This window comes from Talpa occidentalis, unplaced genomic scaffold (genome assembly GCF_014898055.3).
Source record: "Talpa occidentalis isolate TD23 unplaced genomic scaffold, MPIMG_talOcc4v2.1 talOcc4.9, whole genome shotgun sequence".
In the NCBI taxonomy this organism is placed as follows: Eukaryota; Metazoa; Chordata; class Mammalia; order Eulipotyphla; family Talpidae; genus Talpa; species Talpa occidentalis.
In genome coordinates, this window is record NW_023605305.1 from 3,156,409 (window position 1) to 3,173,567 (window position 17,159).

Genomic DNA, 17,159 nt, shown 5'->3' on the forward strand with positions numbered 1-17,159 from the left:
ACAAGAGTTCCCAAGGGGCATCTTCCCTGAAGATATCGGGGTGCTGCCTCCACTCCTCTCCCTGTTCCCTCCTCCCTGCCTTGGCCCCCAACCTCACAGATCCCTACTGGGGGCCAGCAACACAAAAGCCCTGTCCCTCTCCACCCAGGCTCCTGACCACCCCGCAGCCCTTCCCTGACCCTGCCTCCCCCAAGCCCCTTAAAGCCCTTCCCAGACTCATGGGGCAGTGGGGTAGGCGCTGGACTGAGGGGTGCAGTCCTGGACTCTGCTTATCTCCACCGGACCCCAACATTCCCCTCAGTCCTCGGCTGAACAGCAGGCGCAGGCCTAGCCTAGAGGTTCACCAGGGGCTGCCCACCTCAGCATACTCTAGTAGTTGGGGGTGTCCCTGAAGCCTCCCCAATACGAATGCAGCACTCAGAGGGCAGGGTCTGCATCATCTTCTCCCTCATAGGGAGAAGGATGGAGCTGATGTGGGGGACCCAAGGCTGGGTTTAAGGAACCACCCTACATCCCGGGCCAGCATTCACCGCTGTGCTGGGGGAGTGGGTCTCACACAACAGACGCTTGGGCCAGGAAAGCTAAGCCATTCACCCAAGGCCACACGTACCATGAACTCAGGCTCCCCCGGCTTCCTCTGGGTAGGCCAGGATGCCACCTAGAGCGCCCGCTGCAGGACAGGCGTGGGCACAACCCAGCCCTGTGACCCTGGCACTTCACAACTGGGACCTCAGGGAACATGGCCCCTCTCTCGAAGCAGCTCCCTAGTGAGAGGGCCCTGGACACCATCGCTGGCACCAGCAGGGGGCGGTGGGGGGGCACCTGCTGGGTAGTTCTTGCCATCTGAAGGCCAGTGTCCTGCTTGGGGAGACGAGCCAAGGGTGAGGTCCCAGGGTCAGCCCGTTGGGGATGCAGCCTGCTCAGCGGCCTCCGGCACTGACTTCGAGGCCATCATCTGCAGGCCGTGGATCCGAGCCCCTAGGGGGTGTGGACGGTCCCAGCCCTCTGTAAGAGGAGAGCTAGTGTAATGGCAGGAGGACACGGAGCAGGTTCTCTATGACCGGAGCAGACGGGTGAAGGAGGAGTCTTGGAGTCCTCAGTGGCTTTTCAGGCTTTTATTGGGATTGACCAGGTACACGGCAGGCAGGGGTGCTGGGGGGCCGGGAGGCTGGGCTCTGCCCAGGCTCTCACTCTACCTGGGCTCTCCAGCGTTCTCTGGTGGCCTTGTTCTCTGCTGCTCTCGTGGTTCTTCTGGCGTCCCCGTGACGCCGCCCTTAGAAGCCCAGTCTCAGCCCAGGTGAATCCCATCTCCATATGCCCACACCCCACTCCAGGTGCCGCCATCAGGCATGCGTTCGGGACTGCAAGGATCCATCATCTATCCTGATGGCGGGAGGGCAGAAAGCCTGATGCTTTGTCACTTACCCTACAGCCATCCTCTGCGAATTCTGCCTCGTAGGGTCATTGAGGACCATGAGGGGTTGTGGGCCACGGGCCTGCGTGCAGGGATCTCTGTAGGCATCAGCAGCCGGGACACAGACAGAAGTCCAGGGCGATGACCCGGGTGGCTGAGCTGGACCAGAACGTTGACCCCTGCAGCCAAGGGGCCAGCAGGTGCCGAGGCTCCACCCACCACTGTGGCCTCAGCGCTCTTATTCTTGGCCTTGTGAGAGCCCAGATGCAGAAGTGGAGACAGGTGGGACTGCATTTCCCGCAGGTGCCCCGGGCAGCAGGCCCCGCCCCTTCCCGCTCTGCCTGGGAGATTCAACGCCGCCCCGTGCAGGTTAGCAGCATATTGGATTCCAACGAGTCATATTTTAACGCTCCGAACAGTTGCAGGCGACAGAAAACCTGTTTCTTTCCCATTTTATACATCCAGGAAATTTGTACCACATGCAGCCTGCATGTCATTACACACTTTAAAATATTGCATGCTCTCCTGCAGAACCCGCAGATCCATCACACTGCGGATAAAACACGGGGGTGGGGGGTGGGGAGAGAGTCCCTCCAACAGGGCCCCCGCGAGAACAGCTAAATCCAGGCTGCCTGCCTCTTACCAGTAAGAATGGTGCTGCCGCCCCCACCCCTGAGGCTCATCTCCCGGAGGCTGAGGGACAATCTGTTATTTCCCCAGGGAGGATGGGAAGGTGCTTGCTCTGGAGAAGCGGGTGTAATTGCAGAGGCGCGGGCTGGGCATCGTGTTAATGGATGTAGGAGCTGGGGCTGGGCGGCAGTGCGCCATGCTGAGCCTCAGGACCTCCCCCCGACTGTGCTTAGGCTGCAGGCCAGGGAGACCACCCCTCCTGCCTGCCAGCCAGCCCCTTCTCCCCTCCTGGCTCCAACTGCGAGCCGTTTGCATTCATTCTCTGCACACCGCACCTCTCAGAGCCGCGGGGACACTTTGGAAAGCAGATCTCCAAGCTCCAGATTGGCCGTGGCTGCCTGGCCGGCCAAGAACAGCCCTGCCCCTAGGCTCACCCTGCACCTGCGTGGGGGGCTCCTTCCCCGAGGCACCAGCTGGTCCCCTGGGCACTGCCCTGGGTGGTCTAGACTCTGCCCAAGGGGTGCAGAGGCCAGTAAGCTCCTCCCTGCTAGAACCTCAGACTTGGGTCTCCCCATGCCAGGACTGGGGAGACAGAGAGGCCTGTGAGGCCAGGCTCCTTGAGAAGTTTTACAGTGGGGAGGGAGGCAGCCATTCCTCCCTTCGAGAAGCCTTGTCAGTGCAGGCTCCTTGCAAGCCGGGGGCAGGGCTGGCAGACAGCGGAGTGGGGCGGAGGGGAGAGCATCTGTTCACCAGGCCCCAGGGGGGCCGAGTCCCCTGCCCACCCAGATGGCCCATCAGCCCCCAAGTACCTGGCCCAAGTACCTCCTCAGAGCCAGGCTTTGGACAGACATGGCCAGCAGGAGGGGGCGGGTGGAGAGGAGAGGACCGGCAGAGTGGAGGGTCCAGTCCCTGCCTGGGAGGGGTGGACAGCACTGTGGGGAAACTCAGAAACTGGACAGAGTGGACACCAAGGGAAGAGCAGCACCCACTCAGGGGCTGGGACTTGGGCAGCCAGCGCTGGACAGGAGCCATTTGCATGAGCCATTTGCATCTTGGGGACAAGGAGCCCCCCGGATGAGGGCCCCAGAGGGCAGGCCTGCTCTGCCTGGCCCCCATGGCATCCCAGCACCTGGAACAGGCAGGCCCCGGCAGGTGAGGGAGCTCAGGTGTCCCCTGGGCAGGGGTTCTCCCAGCCAGGCCCTTTCTCCTCCACCCTCCACGTTCTGGAAGCCGCAGCAGCTTCGCCAGGGCTTGGGCGCAGCGGGTCCCAGTCCCTGGCCTGTGCCGGGGCCACCGTACAGGTTTGCTTTGGTTTATTAATTGAGGTGACATTCACAAAACATGGAATTAACCATTTTCAAGTGAACAATTCCCAGGCGTCTGGTACATTCGCAAGCCTCCTTCTAGTTCCAGAATACCCATCACCTCAAAGGAGAGCTCCCGTGCGCCCCCAGACCCTGGCACACCTGCTCTCTCCACGGGCTTGCCTGTCCCGGCCTCTCCAGACCAACATGTGCTGGCCCTGGCCCCGCGCACCAGCCACCACCGCTGCCTCGCGCCCGGCTGAACCAACACTCCCTGGTGAGGCCCCGCGGGCTCAGGTGTCACCCGTCAGGGACAGGCCACGGGCCGCTTCTTCTGCCCTGACTCGGGGGTGCACGTACTGGAGAGGCTGTTTCTGGCCCCTTGGGGACCATCCTCCGAGGCATGACAACTGCTCGGACATAGGCGGATGATGTTGGGCTCTTTTGAGGAGCGGGCCACGGGGTCTTGGCGAGTTTCAAAGTAGATTTTGACTGGGCTTCCAGCTGGCGCTCTGCCAGCTGCGAGGACAGAGGGCACATGTCCTCCCCAGGGCAGGCCAGGGGTGGGTGGCATTGTTGAGAAACAAGGAGAGAGAGACAGTGGGTGCCACTGAAAGTCTGCACCTCCTCCTGGGGCCGGGGAATGAGGCCCAGGGCAAGGTTTGTGGCAGAGAAGTCTCAAAGGAAGGGCGGTGTCTTGTCCAAGGTGGCACAGCCTCTGAGTGCCAGCCTTTCCAGCTGCACCAGGCTGCTGGTTAGTCACTACCTAAGCCTCACTCGCATGGCATGGTCATTGCCATTCTGCAGACCAAAGCGGCTCGGGGCCCTGGTGACGCAGCCAAGGGGCCTGACGCTGCTAAACGCCTCCCGAGCCCCGGGGCCATCCCCGCTGCACTCACAGGGTCCGAGCGGCCCACGAGGCCGTCCCCGGATGCACAGGGGACCTCCACACATGCTCCCAGCACATTTGCTTTCAGGGGACAGGGCAGGGCTGGGCGGAGCACCCCGAGACCCCAAGTCGTGGCTCTCGGCCCATCCCAGCCTCTCCTTGGCCGGGATCTGCCCTGCCGGTGACGGTGGCAGGCGTTTCTGACCTGACCCCAGCTGGGTGGCCTGGCGTGGGGCGTCCTCTCCGCCCAGCGCTCTGCCCTGCTGCCCTCTCTCTTGTAGGGATGGTTTTGTGAACTTGCGAAAAAATCAGGAAAAGGCCGGTCCCCCCGTCCAGTCCATTAATTCTGCATGCTCAGGCCCAAATTAACCTTGGCAAGACTTGGAGAGGAGAGAGTAATTCTAACCTTAAAAATCTGCTGATTAAAGCTGGTTTCAGGAATTCGATTCCACTTAATGTCTTGGCGGGGAGCCCAGCCGCGCATTAACAGAGCCACAGACTCGTCCTGGCATTTCCCTTCACCTTCTTCATAAACAAAACCCCATCCCTGTTTTAAGCAAGTGTCCTTCCCCGGACTCCCTGGCCACGTCAGCTGCGCGTGGGGACCGGAGGGTGTCAGCCGCCTGGGTGGCCGTGCCGGGGGCGGGGGCCGAGGGATTCCAGCGGCTCGGCTCGGAGAGAGCTGAGCAATCACAGCCCAAGGCCCTGGACGCCCGGCCTGGGGGCTCCCAGCCCCTGAGTGCCAAGCAGGGCGGGCGCTAGAGAGAGGCCGGTTCCCGGGCAGCCCTGGCCTTCGTGCCGTCCAGAATGGCCTCTGGGGGCTCCGGGAGCTGCCCCTGCATCTTAAACAAGCCCCTGTGGGGGGTGACCCTGGAGAGGGCCGGCTCCCTGGGTAACCCCTGGCATCCCAGGACGCAGCTGGTCCATGGAGTCCCAGGTCCTGCCACTGGCCCCTCAGGCTGACACAGGCAAAGGCCGTTGAGAAGCAGTGGTCTGAGCAGGCCGCGAGGCAGAGGACGCCAGGCAAGAGGAACCTGCTGGGCCCATTTTCCTCATCAGGGTCCTGGGTGCAGGGGCACCTGGTGCACGGGGCGGGGGTGGGGGGCCTCAACAGCTCCTGGTAGGGGAGGGGAGGAGAGGCCAGAGGCAGATGGGGCCAGTATAAACTGTTTCCAGAAGATTCCACCCACTTGGCACAGCTCCTTTGAAGAAAGAAAGGAAATTTCGCGTCTGTATTTATTATTTATGCCCAGCACTTTAAGGAAGTATTTGAGATATAAACAGCCGAGGTGTCGAGAGAGTCCACAGGAACCCAAGAAGGCAGGACAGGGGAGCGGATGCCCGGCTCAGCCAGGGGAGAGGGGTGGCGTGGGGGACCAGGGACCGGGACCAGGAGCGATTCCTAAGACACGGAAATGACCCGGCGCTGGTTCCCCCAAGTGGAAGGCGATGCAGGGCACTGGGAGGGGTGGGGTGCAAGAGACCAGTTGGCCTTTGGGGCCCTGACAGGGTGGCCAAGGGCCTAGGCTGGACCCCAGCAGAGGCTCCTCTGGGTCATGAGCCCAGAGGCCAGGGAGAGTGGACCGCTGCCCCCCAGCACCCCCACCCTGGCCTCTGGACTGAGATTCATGCCTTGGGTCCGCTCCTCTAAATCTAAATTTACCTGATTATCAATTTTCAGCTATTATCCCATTTTATGCCCACTAATTTATGAATCCTGGCACCCCCTGAAACAATAAAGCTGAAGCTCCAGGGATTTGATTTATATCTTCAAACATGATTTTTATGCCTTTTTATCTAAAAATTCATTTAATTTTTATTGGGCTCCTCACTCATGTCGTGGTTAGGTGGTGGTGGCTTTATTTGGAGGTGCTGGGGAGGGGGCCTGTGAGCCAGGGGGGCTTGGGAGACAGAACCCAGGGGCCCAGCGGGGCTGATGCTGGCGGTGCCCCCGGCAGGGCCGTCATCTCTCCGGTCCCTGGAAGAGGCCAGCGGTGAGGGGCCTCTGCTGGCCATTTCCCCTCCAGGTCCCTTTCCAGCTGCTCAAGGGGCCTGTGCTATAACAATGGCCTGGAACTTTCTGTGGCGATGTTGGGGAGCCTCCAGCCTGCAAACTGAGGTCCCTCTCCCTGTGGTCCACCCACAGGGTTTCTCCCTCTGCTCACCGGCACCCAGAGGCCTCCTCCCTCCCCCACAACCTAGTGCCCACCTGCCCTCCCCCCCGGCAGAGCTCCCACCTGGAGGGTATCCTTGGCCCTCGCTGATCTCCCCACCCAAGTGCCCCCTCCCCTGAGTTCCTGACGATGCAGGGGCCCCGGAACTCACCTGTCCCTGGGGCAGCCACTCACAGGGTTTTCCACAGGACACCACCTGTCCCAGGCCTGCTGGCACCACCTTGATCTGGCTCTCCCCCATATTAGAGCAGAGGGGTTGCCAGTCTCACGAGTTCAGTGCCTTCCCATTGGTTCCTCTCTGCCCCTCCACCCCTGCAGCTCCGAGGCTCCTGCCTTCACAGCCAGCCTGGGCCGCCCGGTCCCGTGTCCCTCCAGGGTGCACCAGGCCTCTGCCCAGGGAAGGGGCTGGACTCCCGAGGCAGCACCCAGTTCCGATCCCAGCACTGGCATGTCTGTGACCTTGGGTGAGCTGTCGACAGCCTCAGCTGCAGAGAGATTGGTCACCCCTAGCTCCGAGCTTAGGGGAACACCCCATTCATTGGCCAGAAGCCCCATTTCATGTCCTGGAAGAGCAGCACATGGGTGCTGGGCTGAAGAGCAGCCCCCTCTCAGCAGGAGGGATCCTCAAGACCTCCTGGAATGAATCTTTAGGATCCTGTCCGCCTGCCTGGAGGAGGCCCCAAGAAAGTACAGGGCTCAGGCGTAGCTTCTGCGGGAGACCCTGGTCCCACTGGGCAGCCTGAAATTGACCATGGTTGGCATGTGCCTGTGTGACACCCCGGTGTCTGTGGGGGGTGCCCTGACCAGGCCCCTTGCCATCAGCTTGACTCCCTTGCTGTCTGGACTCAGGCCCCTGGGTGGCAGGGCCTGGGTCCCCTGGGTGGCAGGCAGGCCCTGGGCTGCTCTGGGGATGCGCTGCAGATTGTGGCAGGCAGGAGGCCGCTGGGGGCCCAGTCACTGATGATCTAATGTTCTGGTTCCCTCCTGTCACCCAGCCCCGGAGGCCGAATCAGGCTGCAATCCATTTAGCTCAAACTAATTTTAAAGCAATTCACTATTTAACAAGTTCTGAGCCCCAGTGCTTTTGCAGGCAGCATGTGAATTGAATCATTTGCTCTAATCTTGGATTAATACAAACCCAATCCTTCAGCGAGGCCTGCCCTGGGAGAAGCCCCGGACTTCACCCTTCACTTTGGAGGAAGGCGGGCTTTTCAGAAGCCCGGACTCCGGGCGTTGGTGGGCGCCTGCGTGAGGCTGCAGGGACGGGCCTGCTGGGGGGAAGCTTTGGGGCAGACAAGGATGGTTGGATCCTCGCCCTCCTGGCCGTGTGAGCTTGGCCAGAGTGCTGCCTGCTGCGCCTTGGCCTGCCCCGGATGCTCTGTGCAGGGCGAGGTGGGACTGGAGACAGAGGCCAGAGGAGCTCTGTCCGCACACGAGGTCCTTCTGTGCCTCTCGGGATGTTTCCGTTTCCTGGGTGCTTGGGGAGCAGCGGGGTTGCTGGGATCTTGCTGCCTTGTGCTGACTTGGGGGACTCTGGGAAGTGCTGGAGGGTTTTTGCTACTACTGGGGCTTCTCCCGATGGTCATGTCAAAGCTGGGGCCCTGCAGCAGTGAGGGTCCCAGGGTGGACCCACAGTGGTGAGAGCCCTCCCGGTGCTGTGACCCCAAATCCAGGAGAGATCAGAGTGACAGACCCCGCCGCCTGTCCTAGGAAAGCAGGAGGCCCAGGCTAGAGAGATGAGAGAGACAGAGCGAGGGAGGGAGGGGAGTTCCGGCCCCGAGCCTGCTCTTGGGCCTTGCGTTCTCGGAGCTTCCCGTGTCCTTGCAGGAAATCGCCTTCAAATGCTTGCTGGGCCTGCGCGGAGGCCAGAGCCGGACAGTCAGGCTCTGCTCCAAATGCAAAGCCGTCTGCCCGCCGGTCATTATGGCCCCGTGGTGGGGGGCGCGCCGGCGGGGGGGCCCGCGTGGAGGTGCAGACCTGCCAGCCACGTCCTGCGCCGGGAGCGTGGGGGGACCGTGGGTCGGGAGGGCTGGTGTCCGCCGCGCCCGCCCTCGCGTGTCCACCTCATCTGATGTCTTCCAGCCGCTGCCCAACGGGAGACCCTGACTCACCCTTTGGAGGCATCACAAAGGCCACTTCCTCTTCGGTGGCTTTGCTGTCTTCAGCCTCCCCGGGCCCCACCGCCCCCTCCTGGGCGCCCTGCCCTGACGGGGCTCTGGGCTTGCTGGCGTGCGCTCTCCCAGGAGCAGACGACGCCAGCACCTGTGCAGGGAAACCGGCTCACGCCTGCGTCTTACACGGGGGTCGCGGCCATCCAGGTGCCCTTGGCCGAGGGCGCGGCTGTCCCGCCTGCGCCTGCTCCGCCTCCCGCCTTCGCGGCCCACAAAGCTCTGAACAAATGGCCTCGGCCCCCTCGTCACTTCAGAGCAGGATTAAATCCTCTTCGGGGGATTTCCCTTCCCCTTCTCTTATCTCTTTGGCTCTGTCGCCTTTACCCCCTGAGACATTCATGTGGGCCTCAGAGGCAGGTGTGAGAGATAAACCACACCCTTGAAAGCCCCTTTCATGCCGAGACCGGTGGGGGAGAGGGGAGGCCCGAGGGAACCCCAGCCAGGCCAGCGCCAGCCCCTGCCCCCAGCTGCTGCCAGACGAGGGCAGGCTGTCTGCAAAGGAGCGAGCAGAGGGACCCCGTAAAGACAATGACGGGGTGCTGACAGCACCCTCACCTCAGGACACAGCAGGTGTTGTCTGTGTGTTATGGGGAGACTCACGGAGGAGGAGGGCTGGGGAGCAAGCTTTCCATCACCCCTGGGGTGCTGGGGGACACTCTAGTCTGGCCTGGGTGCAAAGACAGAGGTCGATCTTCAAACAGCCCTACTCCCCCAAGGCGCCACCCCAAAGGTCCGACCTCCCCAAAGTCCCACCTGCACCGCCTTCCCTGCAGCACTGCTGGCTTCCCCAGTCCCGGCTCCCGGGGTCTCGAGCTCCAAGAGTCCCCACCGAACACAGCGCACGGGTCCCCACTGCTGTTCTCTAGAGCCGCCGGGACCAGTGGGGCTTTCCGTGATGACAGAATGTTCCAGACCACCCTACAGGGTAGCCACTCACCACATGCACCTGTGGAGCCTTTGACGCCACCGAGGACCCGGCATTTCCATTTTATCTCATTTGTCTTGACTTGAACTTGAACAGCAGGTGACTGTCCTGCCTCATCTCACTGGATCCCGCCGAGTTCACAGCATGAGGTGCTGGTTCCATTCGCCCAGGGAGTCGGTGAGGGTGCTGTTGGTGATTTTGGGGCGCTGGCCTCTGCGGCGCCTTCCTTGCCTGCCCTTGCGTGCACCTCACGCACACTTGTGAACGAAGCGTGGCTTTTTCATTTTTCACTTTTTTTTTTAAAGATGTATTTATTTATGCATCAAGAACTGGGGTGCAGGCCAGAAGTGCAGGAGGTGAGAGGATTCACCAGAGACAGAGTGGGGAGCAGAACAGGTGGATCTACTGAAGTACACTGCGGAGGGGAGCAGCGGGGAGACAGGACAGGTCTGCTGCTGTAGACAGGAGCTACCACGTGGGTAGCTCCCTGGCCGGGGTCAAACTTGTGCTGCAGAGGCTGTAGAGAGCTTGACAGCGCTGTGTCTTTAACCCCTGCGCCACCAGGGAGGCCCCGGCTTCTTCACTGTCTAATGGTCGGGGCAGCCCAGAAGAACGTGCACGATGCGCAAAATGATGTAAACTGATGTGAAGTCCGCGTCTCGGGATCTGGGCGTGACAAGTTCCCAGCAGAGGGGGCAGGGACAGCAGAGGCTGCTGGCTCACTGGATAGCTGCTGCCTGACCCGTGATGGGGGCCAGACTACCGAGGTGAGACAGCATGTGTAAGACCCCTCACCCCCGGGGGTGCTTCGGGGCCTCCCCCACTGACCAGGTCAGGGAAGGCTTCCTGGAGGAGGTGCCCCTGGGATGTGCCTGCTGGGGGCGCTGAATGAATCAACCTTGAGATGGGACACCCCTGAGGGTGGGTCAGAAGGGAGTGCCCTGCTCATAGTCGCACCCCAAAACCCCAGCCCGCAGACTTCACTCAGCACGGGAAGGTTCCCGTCATTGACCCGCCGAGGCCATCGGTCTGGAGCCTGACCAGCCCTGGGCACCTGCGCCCGCAGGGAGAAGCCCCTGTGAGCCGCCGCAGCCGCCACCCCCCTCAGAAGCTCCCTCTCTGCATGGGAAGCACTTGCTTTGAACTGAAGGGGGCGCGTGTTTGCTCCCGGTTTCCCTGTAATTTTATCTTTCCTTTTCATTTAAGGGGAAAAAAGCCCCATCGTGTCATAAAAGCAATTTCGAGAACTTCAGAAAGAAGTCTCCCTCGCTCAGCGGTCACGCTGCAGGGAAGAGTCAGCCTCGCTCTCCAAATATAACTAATTCGAAAGTTGCTCTCGTCTGCGGCCGGCGTCTCCCCGGGTGTCCTGTGACGGCGCCTCTTTCCCGTCTCCTTTCTGGGTGTCCACACTTGAACGAGGGGCCCCGGCATCCCCCACACATGTGCGCACGCACACTCACAGTGCACCCGCCGGCCCCTGGTGGGACTGACCCCCAACCACATCTTGTCCTCAGAGGGATCCCCGAGGGGCCCCCCAAGCCTGGCCAGCAAGCAGCAGGGGTTTGCACAGCGCAGGTCGCCGCCGACAGACCCGTCTGCTCTTCTGCGCGGCGTGTGGCAGCTGGAGCTGGGCCGCAGCCTCGGGCCGCACCGCGCATTCAGCCTCCCGTTGGCTCGACGGCGCCATCACCCCGGCCAGAAGTGGGCAGGAGGGCGCTGAGCCAAGACCGTGGTGGCAAAGGGAGCCGCGGGTGGCCTGGGGGAGCACGGGGCCCCGGGCGGCTTGGAGGGAGAGATGACCGTGACCCCCAGGTCGCTGACCCGCTCGGCTGTGTCTGCGCTGCAGGCATCTGCCAGGGCAACGCCCTCCGGGGCCTCTCCGGCGGCCTCCCCCGAGCTGAGATGTCCAGACGCCGCCGCTCCCAGCCCAGACGAGCCCAGTCTGCACGTGCTGTGTGCTGCGTGTCTCCACCTGGAGGTCTCTCGAGCCCCTCAAGGTCGCCAAGTAGAATTTGAAGTCAGCCCTCCCCCAGCGGTCCACTGCACCCATGCTGCTGTCCAGATGACCAGGGCGGCCGTGTGCCCAGCTGCCCAGCCAGACAGCCGGGCATCGCTCTCGTTTCTCTGCACTCACCACCGCTGCGGCCATCGCGGCCCTCTGGCCGTCCTGCCGGTCAGCAGCAGGCACGTCTGGCCTCCCCAGTGGCCCCTCCTCTGGACTCCAGCTCTCATAGGGCAGTTGCCGGAAGCCTCCCCGCCACAGGGAGGGAGCAGCAGTCAGTGGGAAAGGAAGCTTCACGCTTTAAGATGGGACGTCGAGTCACTTTCAGGATGGCGTCAAGTCCATGACCAAGGCCCGAGCCTTCAGAGCAAATATTCAGTGTTCGCTGCTGGGGGCCTTTGCTAAACCAGAGCTGGCTTCCTGGGGCCCCTCTGGGACGGCTGTGGGCCACCTTCATTCAGACACCTGTGGCCCCTGGCCCCGGGAGCTCCCGGGGCGGGGAATACCCAGAGCCCGGAAGGGTTGGGGGTGGGGGTGGGGGTGCTGAACAAGGTGATGGGAGGGACCAGTCCCCTCAGGCTTTCTCAGTCCTTGGGGAGCTTGACCTCCCTCCTGTGATGCTATTTGAGCTGGCTCGCCCTTGTAGGGGGGCTGCCCCTCCCTCTCCCCCCCTCCCATGCCGAGACCACAGACATCACATCACCAGGGTGGTTTGAGCAATATCTAAAAATAAAATAAATAGGTTTGGAGTGAGGCCCCAGGGGCCCTCTGATTAAAGTGTACGAGGCTTGATGTGGAAATGGCCATTTTTCTTTTTAACATCTGTCTGCTTACTTGGACGGTTCTGGGACGTTCTGGGGAGGTGTGTTTGCCGGAGAACAAGAGACAGAGTGGTGCTGGGGTGACCCAGGGGACAGCGGGCTGTGCTTCCTTCTTCACGGGCCTGCACAGAATGGACTCACAGGCGGGTTCGCCCAAGTCTCGTGATTCCTGCCTGTGGTTCGTGGTGCTGCAGTGAACAGGCAGGATCGAGTGGGGGAAGGCCTTGTACATCAGCCGTGTTCTTTGCAAGTTTCTAAAAAACATGGTGGAAAGAGACAGGTGACGAGAAGTCGTGGCAAACTCTCCCAGGGCATGAATACCTGCAAAGAGCAGATGCGGAACCTTTTATTTCAAAGGGACAGGAGAGACTTCTCGCCACAATTTATGTCTCCCTGCATTTGGCTCATTGCATGAGTAAAAGTAATGAATCTGCCCACGAGAACATGCAAATTCGAAGGGAAAAGAGCAGATTAATGTTGCAGGTAGGTCGTTCATTCATTGCAACCAAATGCTCACAGTAAGTGTTCAAGTGTGAGTCTCCTTCAGCAGAAGGAGTGAGTTATCAAAAGTAAAAATAAGCCTCTGTATATTGAAAACCAAAAAGTCAGGAAAGAATATTGCCTTCTTAATAAGAAACACATTTTGTGGGCAAGAATTGCAAGGGAATCGTTTAAATTAATTTCCGCTTTGTTTGTTGGGTTTGTACAGGGCTCAAGTCCCGGCGGACAGAAATCTGTAAAAGTTCTAACATATTGGAAATCTGATTTCCTTGCAGCCAGAAGCCCGTAGTCCAGAATGATTTCTCTTTCCACTCTGCTAATCAGACAGGCAGGACTCACATGCACTCCTAGTCCAGGCAAATCACACACTTGGTCTTTTTGGAGGTGTAAAAAAATACACGTGATAAAAGCCTTGGGATCAGAGCTGCTGGCCTTTTCTCTCTGCGGAGCTGGTGTCGGGGGCGTGGGGAGTGTGGTGAGGGTGAAGGGAGACTGCCCATCCTTGTGCTAGGAGGCCCGGGGGCCCTGCTTTTCTCTCTGCCCCACCCTTCTGGAACTCGTGCTTTGGGAAGCCAGGGGAACGCTGAGGAGACCATTCCAATGTGTTTTGGAGGCTGTCAGGGCAAAGCAATTCCTCTTCCCACTCACACTCTTGGGGTTCGGTTGCAAGAGGGACCTGATGAATTGCTCTCCTCCTCAGAGCCCTTTCTCCACTTCTGCCTACAGTCAGCCCCGACACTGCCCCGTGCCCACAGGCACAGCCTGCAGGACCCCCTGCTCCACTCCCTGACCAGCTCCACCCACCGGGATCTGTGCCCTCCTCACTGTCCACCCACACACCCCTCCTGGACTCCAGCTGCCACCCCACCTTATTCTCCAACCTGGCTTATTCTCCAAAGCCAAAACCATCTGCACGGGGTGCATGTTTATACTTAGAACACACACGAATATATATATAAGTGAGCAGGCTACAAACCAGGAAGAAGGAAATGCACAAGGGACCTCTTGGGTTCTGGAGGTCAGTCCTAGGAAGTCCGTCCCTTCTCCACCCCACTGCCTCGGACCTCCCAGCGGTCAGAGCACCTCGCCAGATGGTGATGACCCTCTGGCTGGGAAAGATCTGGAGTGTGTGTGTGATTGAGTCGATTCTGGAGCTTTCTGTCATCCCTGCCCATATACCATGGGTCTGGGTCCTATGATGAACTCCAGGTTAACTCCCAGCCTCTGCAGCTATAGGCAAAAACCATGCCGATGGGCGTCCCCCTGGTCCTTGGGTCTGGGCTCTCCCATGCCCCCACGGCCCCAGGGGTGAGCACCCCAGCTGTCCATCCTATCGCCAGGCTGCAGCCTGGGTCCCGCAGCGGGAGGCTGCGCTCGTGCCCCGGGCCGGCGGCAGTCCTGGGGCCCTCTGCTCCCCTCTGTCGCGCCGTCTTCCTCCTTCCTTTCCTCTTTCCAACTGAACTCTCGTTTTCCTCTCTCCCTAGTGCTTGTACGGCTGCTATGTCCATTCCTCCATCATCCCCACCTTCCACCGGAGGTGCTACTGGCTCCTTCAGGTAGGTGGCTGGGCCTTATTCTTCCTCTGTCTCCGGTGCTGGGGAAGGGTCTGCGGGGCGTGCGTGGGCGCGGGGCTCCTGCGTGTGAGGGAGCCGCGGCCTGGGCTGAGGCCCCTGGTGAGCGTTCCTGGAGGGATTTTGGCATGTGGTGTCGGGGCCAGCTGCGGGGCTGACCTGGGGCAGGGTCGGTGCCCAAGAGGCAAGAAAGCCTGTGTGTGGTGCAGGCGGGGGGCTTGTCCTCGCCCCGCCCAGGAGAAGGAATGAACCAGGTGCTTTCCGCCCCTGACTGGGCAGAGCCTGTTGACTGAAAGTACATTTTCTCGGTGGGTTCGTCCTGCGCGCGTGTGGCAGTGCACCTCTGGAGACATGCCAGGTGCGGTTGGATTGATTGGGGCTGGCTTTGGGGGGGTCAGTGAAGAGTTTGGGGTCGATTTGTGATGTCTGCCGTGAAGCTGATGGAGAAATAGGAAGTGCCGGGTCACCAGACACCAAGGGGCGGTGGCGACTGATCTCTGTCCATGGTGCTGCTCTGTCGTCTGTGTCCGTGGTGCTGAGCACAGCTCAGGCTTCCCAGCTCTTGTAGGTCGGTGGCTGTGGTCGTCCTGCGTCATGGAGGGTACTGATATGGGAATGGGAAGGTCTGAGGGATCCACCCCGTCAGGCTGGACCTGAGTCCTTTTAGAGTTTGTCCTCGAATCTCAGCGGCCCTCTAGAACCCAGCCCCGCTGGGCTTGGCAGCATCCCCTCAAATTCTTCCCACTGCTTCTAGGATGTGCTGCCTCTGGCCTTTCCTACAACTTCCTGCATCCACTGTTGTTCAAATTAGCCAGGCCCTGGGCCACGGTGGTTTGGGGGTGTGGTGGGGAGAGGCTATGCAGGTAAGATCCAGCCCAAGACGATTGCATGTGTTCAGAGAGAAGATGATCGCGTGTGCCGTGGACAGTGGAGACTCCCAGGGAAGGTGGCCTGGAAGGTGCCTTTGGGGTCCAGAGCCACCTCAGTGTGGACGCCCAGGCCCACACTAGATTGGGGCCTCCCCCCAGCTGTAACCAGACCACCCCCACCTTTCCGTTCTCCCTCAGTTCCCAGAAATAATTGTCTATGGTTCAGCAAGTTCATTAGCAGATGACATGCGAGACTGTCCGAGGATGTGCTGATTTGCAAAGGCACCGCTTCCTGGATGCCTTGCCCTGTTGTCAGTTTCCCTGGGGCTGTGTCTCTTGGAGGCTGGCGTGGCTGCACCTGTTTCTCTAATTGCTCAGTCCTGTGCCCTTGTGAAAAGGGCCTTCAGCACGGTCATGGGATGGCACTGTCCGTGGCATGTTCACAGCAAGGGCCCAAGGCACGTCTCCCTGGGTAGCAGGTTTTCGGTTCTACCTGGCTGCAGGTGTGGAGCATGGCATTCCACCTGAGAGCTGAGATCTGGGGGAATCACAGTCTGTCACCATGTCCCCACGGTCACACTCAGGTTGCCAGGGAAGCATTTTTATCCTGAGCAGCCTGCAGCCCCTGAAACTCGCTCCTGAGCCTCCCAAGATCCTGGTCCCATTTGGGACTTTTCCCTTTTCAGTTTTCCTGCCCCCACAGGACACCTCTCGGGTCCACCCTGCTGTGGAAGCAGCACCCCAGCAGCTGGCTGCCTACCAGTCTGGCAGCCCAGCTGTCTGTCCTCAGGGCTGCTGCCTCTCCTCCAGGCCTGTGCTCCTGCACCCACACCTCTGCCCACCCCTCTCATCCCATCACGCTCCTGTGGCTTTTTAATTCCACTAAATTTCTCTTCCCGGGATCCCGCAGCATCATCGGGCAGCCATGGGTCTGAGCTCATTACTCCCCAAGCGGGATTCCACCCACGCAGGCCCCCGGGTCAGATGCCTCCTAGACTCAGCTGCTCCCGCCCACCCCCCCCTCCCACCCGCCCGGCATCTGGGGCCAGGTGCGAAGGAGGAGGGGTCCTGCTCCCCTGTCCCTGCCCTCCCCTCCCTCATGCTTCAGTCCCCACCACTGTGCTCTGGAGGTGCAGCTGGGGTGGCACCTTCCAGTTACCTTGTTACCTTCCAGTTGGCTGGCCCTGCGCCCTCCACCCCGAGGCCAGTGTCACTGGATGTGGCTACTTCTGGGCCAAGTCGGGCCTGTTGGCTCTGCCCATTTGGGGGTAGAGGGCATGGTCACCCCACCCCTCCCTTCCGGGTCCTCAACTATCACTGTTGTTTCTGGGAGTGGGTGACGCAGCGCGGACATCGCAGGTGTGAGGCCCCAGATCCCAGTGGACACTGGGCAGTAGGAGGCCAAAGCAATTAGAGCAGAGCACGTCGGCCCGGAGCTGGGGAGGCCGCGGCAGCCGGCGCTGCTCAGGGCAATTTGTTCTGGTGCTAATTACAACGCCAGCATAATGACGGCGTGGCCAGGTTTAATTTCTCTGATATTAAATGGAAAAGAAGCGGTGAGACGCTGGCCCAGATGGAAATTAGCCCACATTTGTCTCTGACACCGATGACCAGGAAGGATGGGCTGGAGGTGATGGCGTCACCACGAGAGACAAGGCGGGGCTGCCTCAGGGCTGACCCCGGACAGAGCACCGGCTTCCTCTGCAGCCAGACTGTGAGGGCCGGGGCCCTCTGTCTCCCAAAAGGCCAGCGCAGAGTCCCACGGGGGAGGGACCTGCACGTCCTGTGGCCCAGGACTGGGGATGAGCAAGCAGGTCAGACCCTGGGGGGACAGGCTCCCGCCCCTGCAGGGAGGACACAGCTGACCAGCGCTTCAGGTTTTCAAGTC

At 60.8% G+C, this 17,159-nt stretch overlaps 1 protein-coding gene across 6 annotated transcripts in view; it reads left to right on the forward strand.

Moving 5' to 3' along the window:
• CAMTA1 (calmodulin binding transcription activator 1) overlaps positions 1-17,159 on the forward strand; it is a 637,675-nt gene that overhangs the window by 439,801 nt on the left and 180,715 nt on the right. For 4 of the 6 annotated variants that reach the window (XM_054691786.1, XM_054691789.1, XM_054691787.1 and 1 more), the window contains one exon: positions 14,316-14,387. The exons of the other annotated variants lie outside the window; for them this stretch is intronic. In XM_054691786.1, the coding sequence (XP_054547761.1) occupies positions 14,316-14,387 (72 nt within the window). The remainder of the gene's footprint in view (positions 1-14,315; positions 14,388-17,159) is intronic. 6 annotated transcript variants of the gene reach the window in all.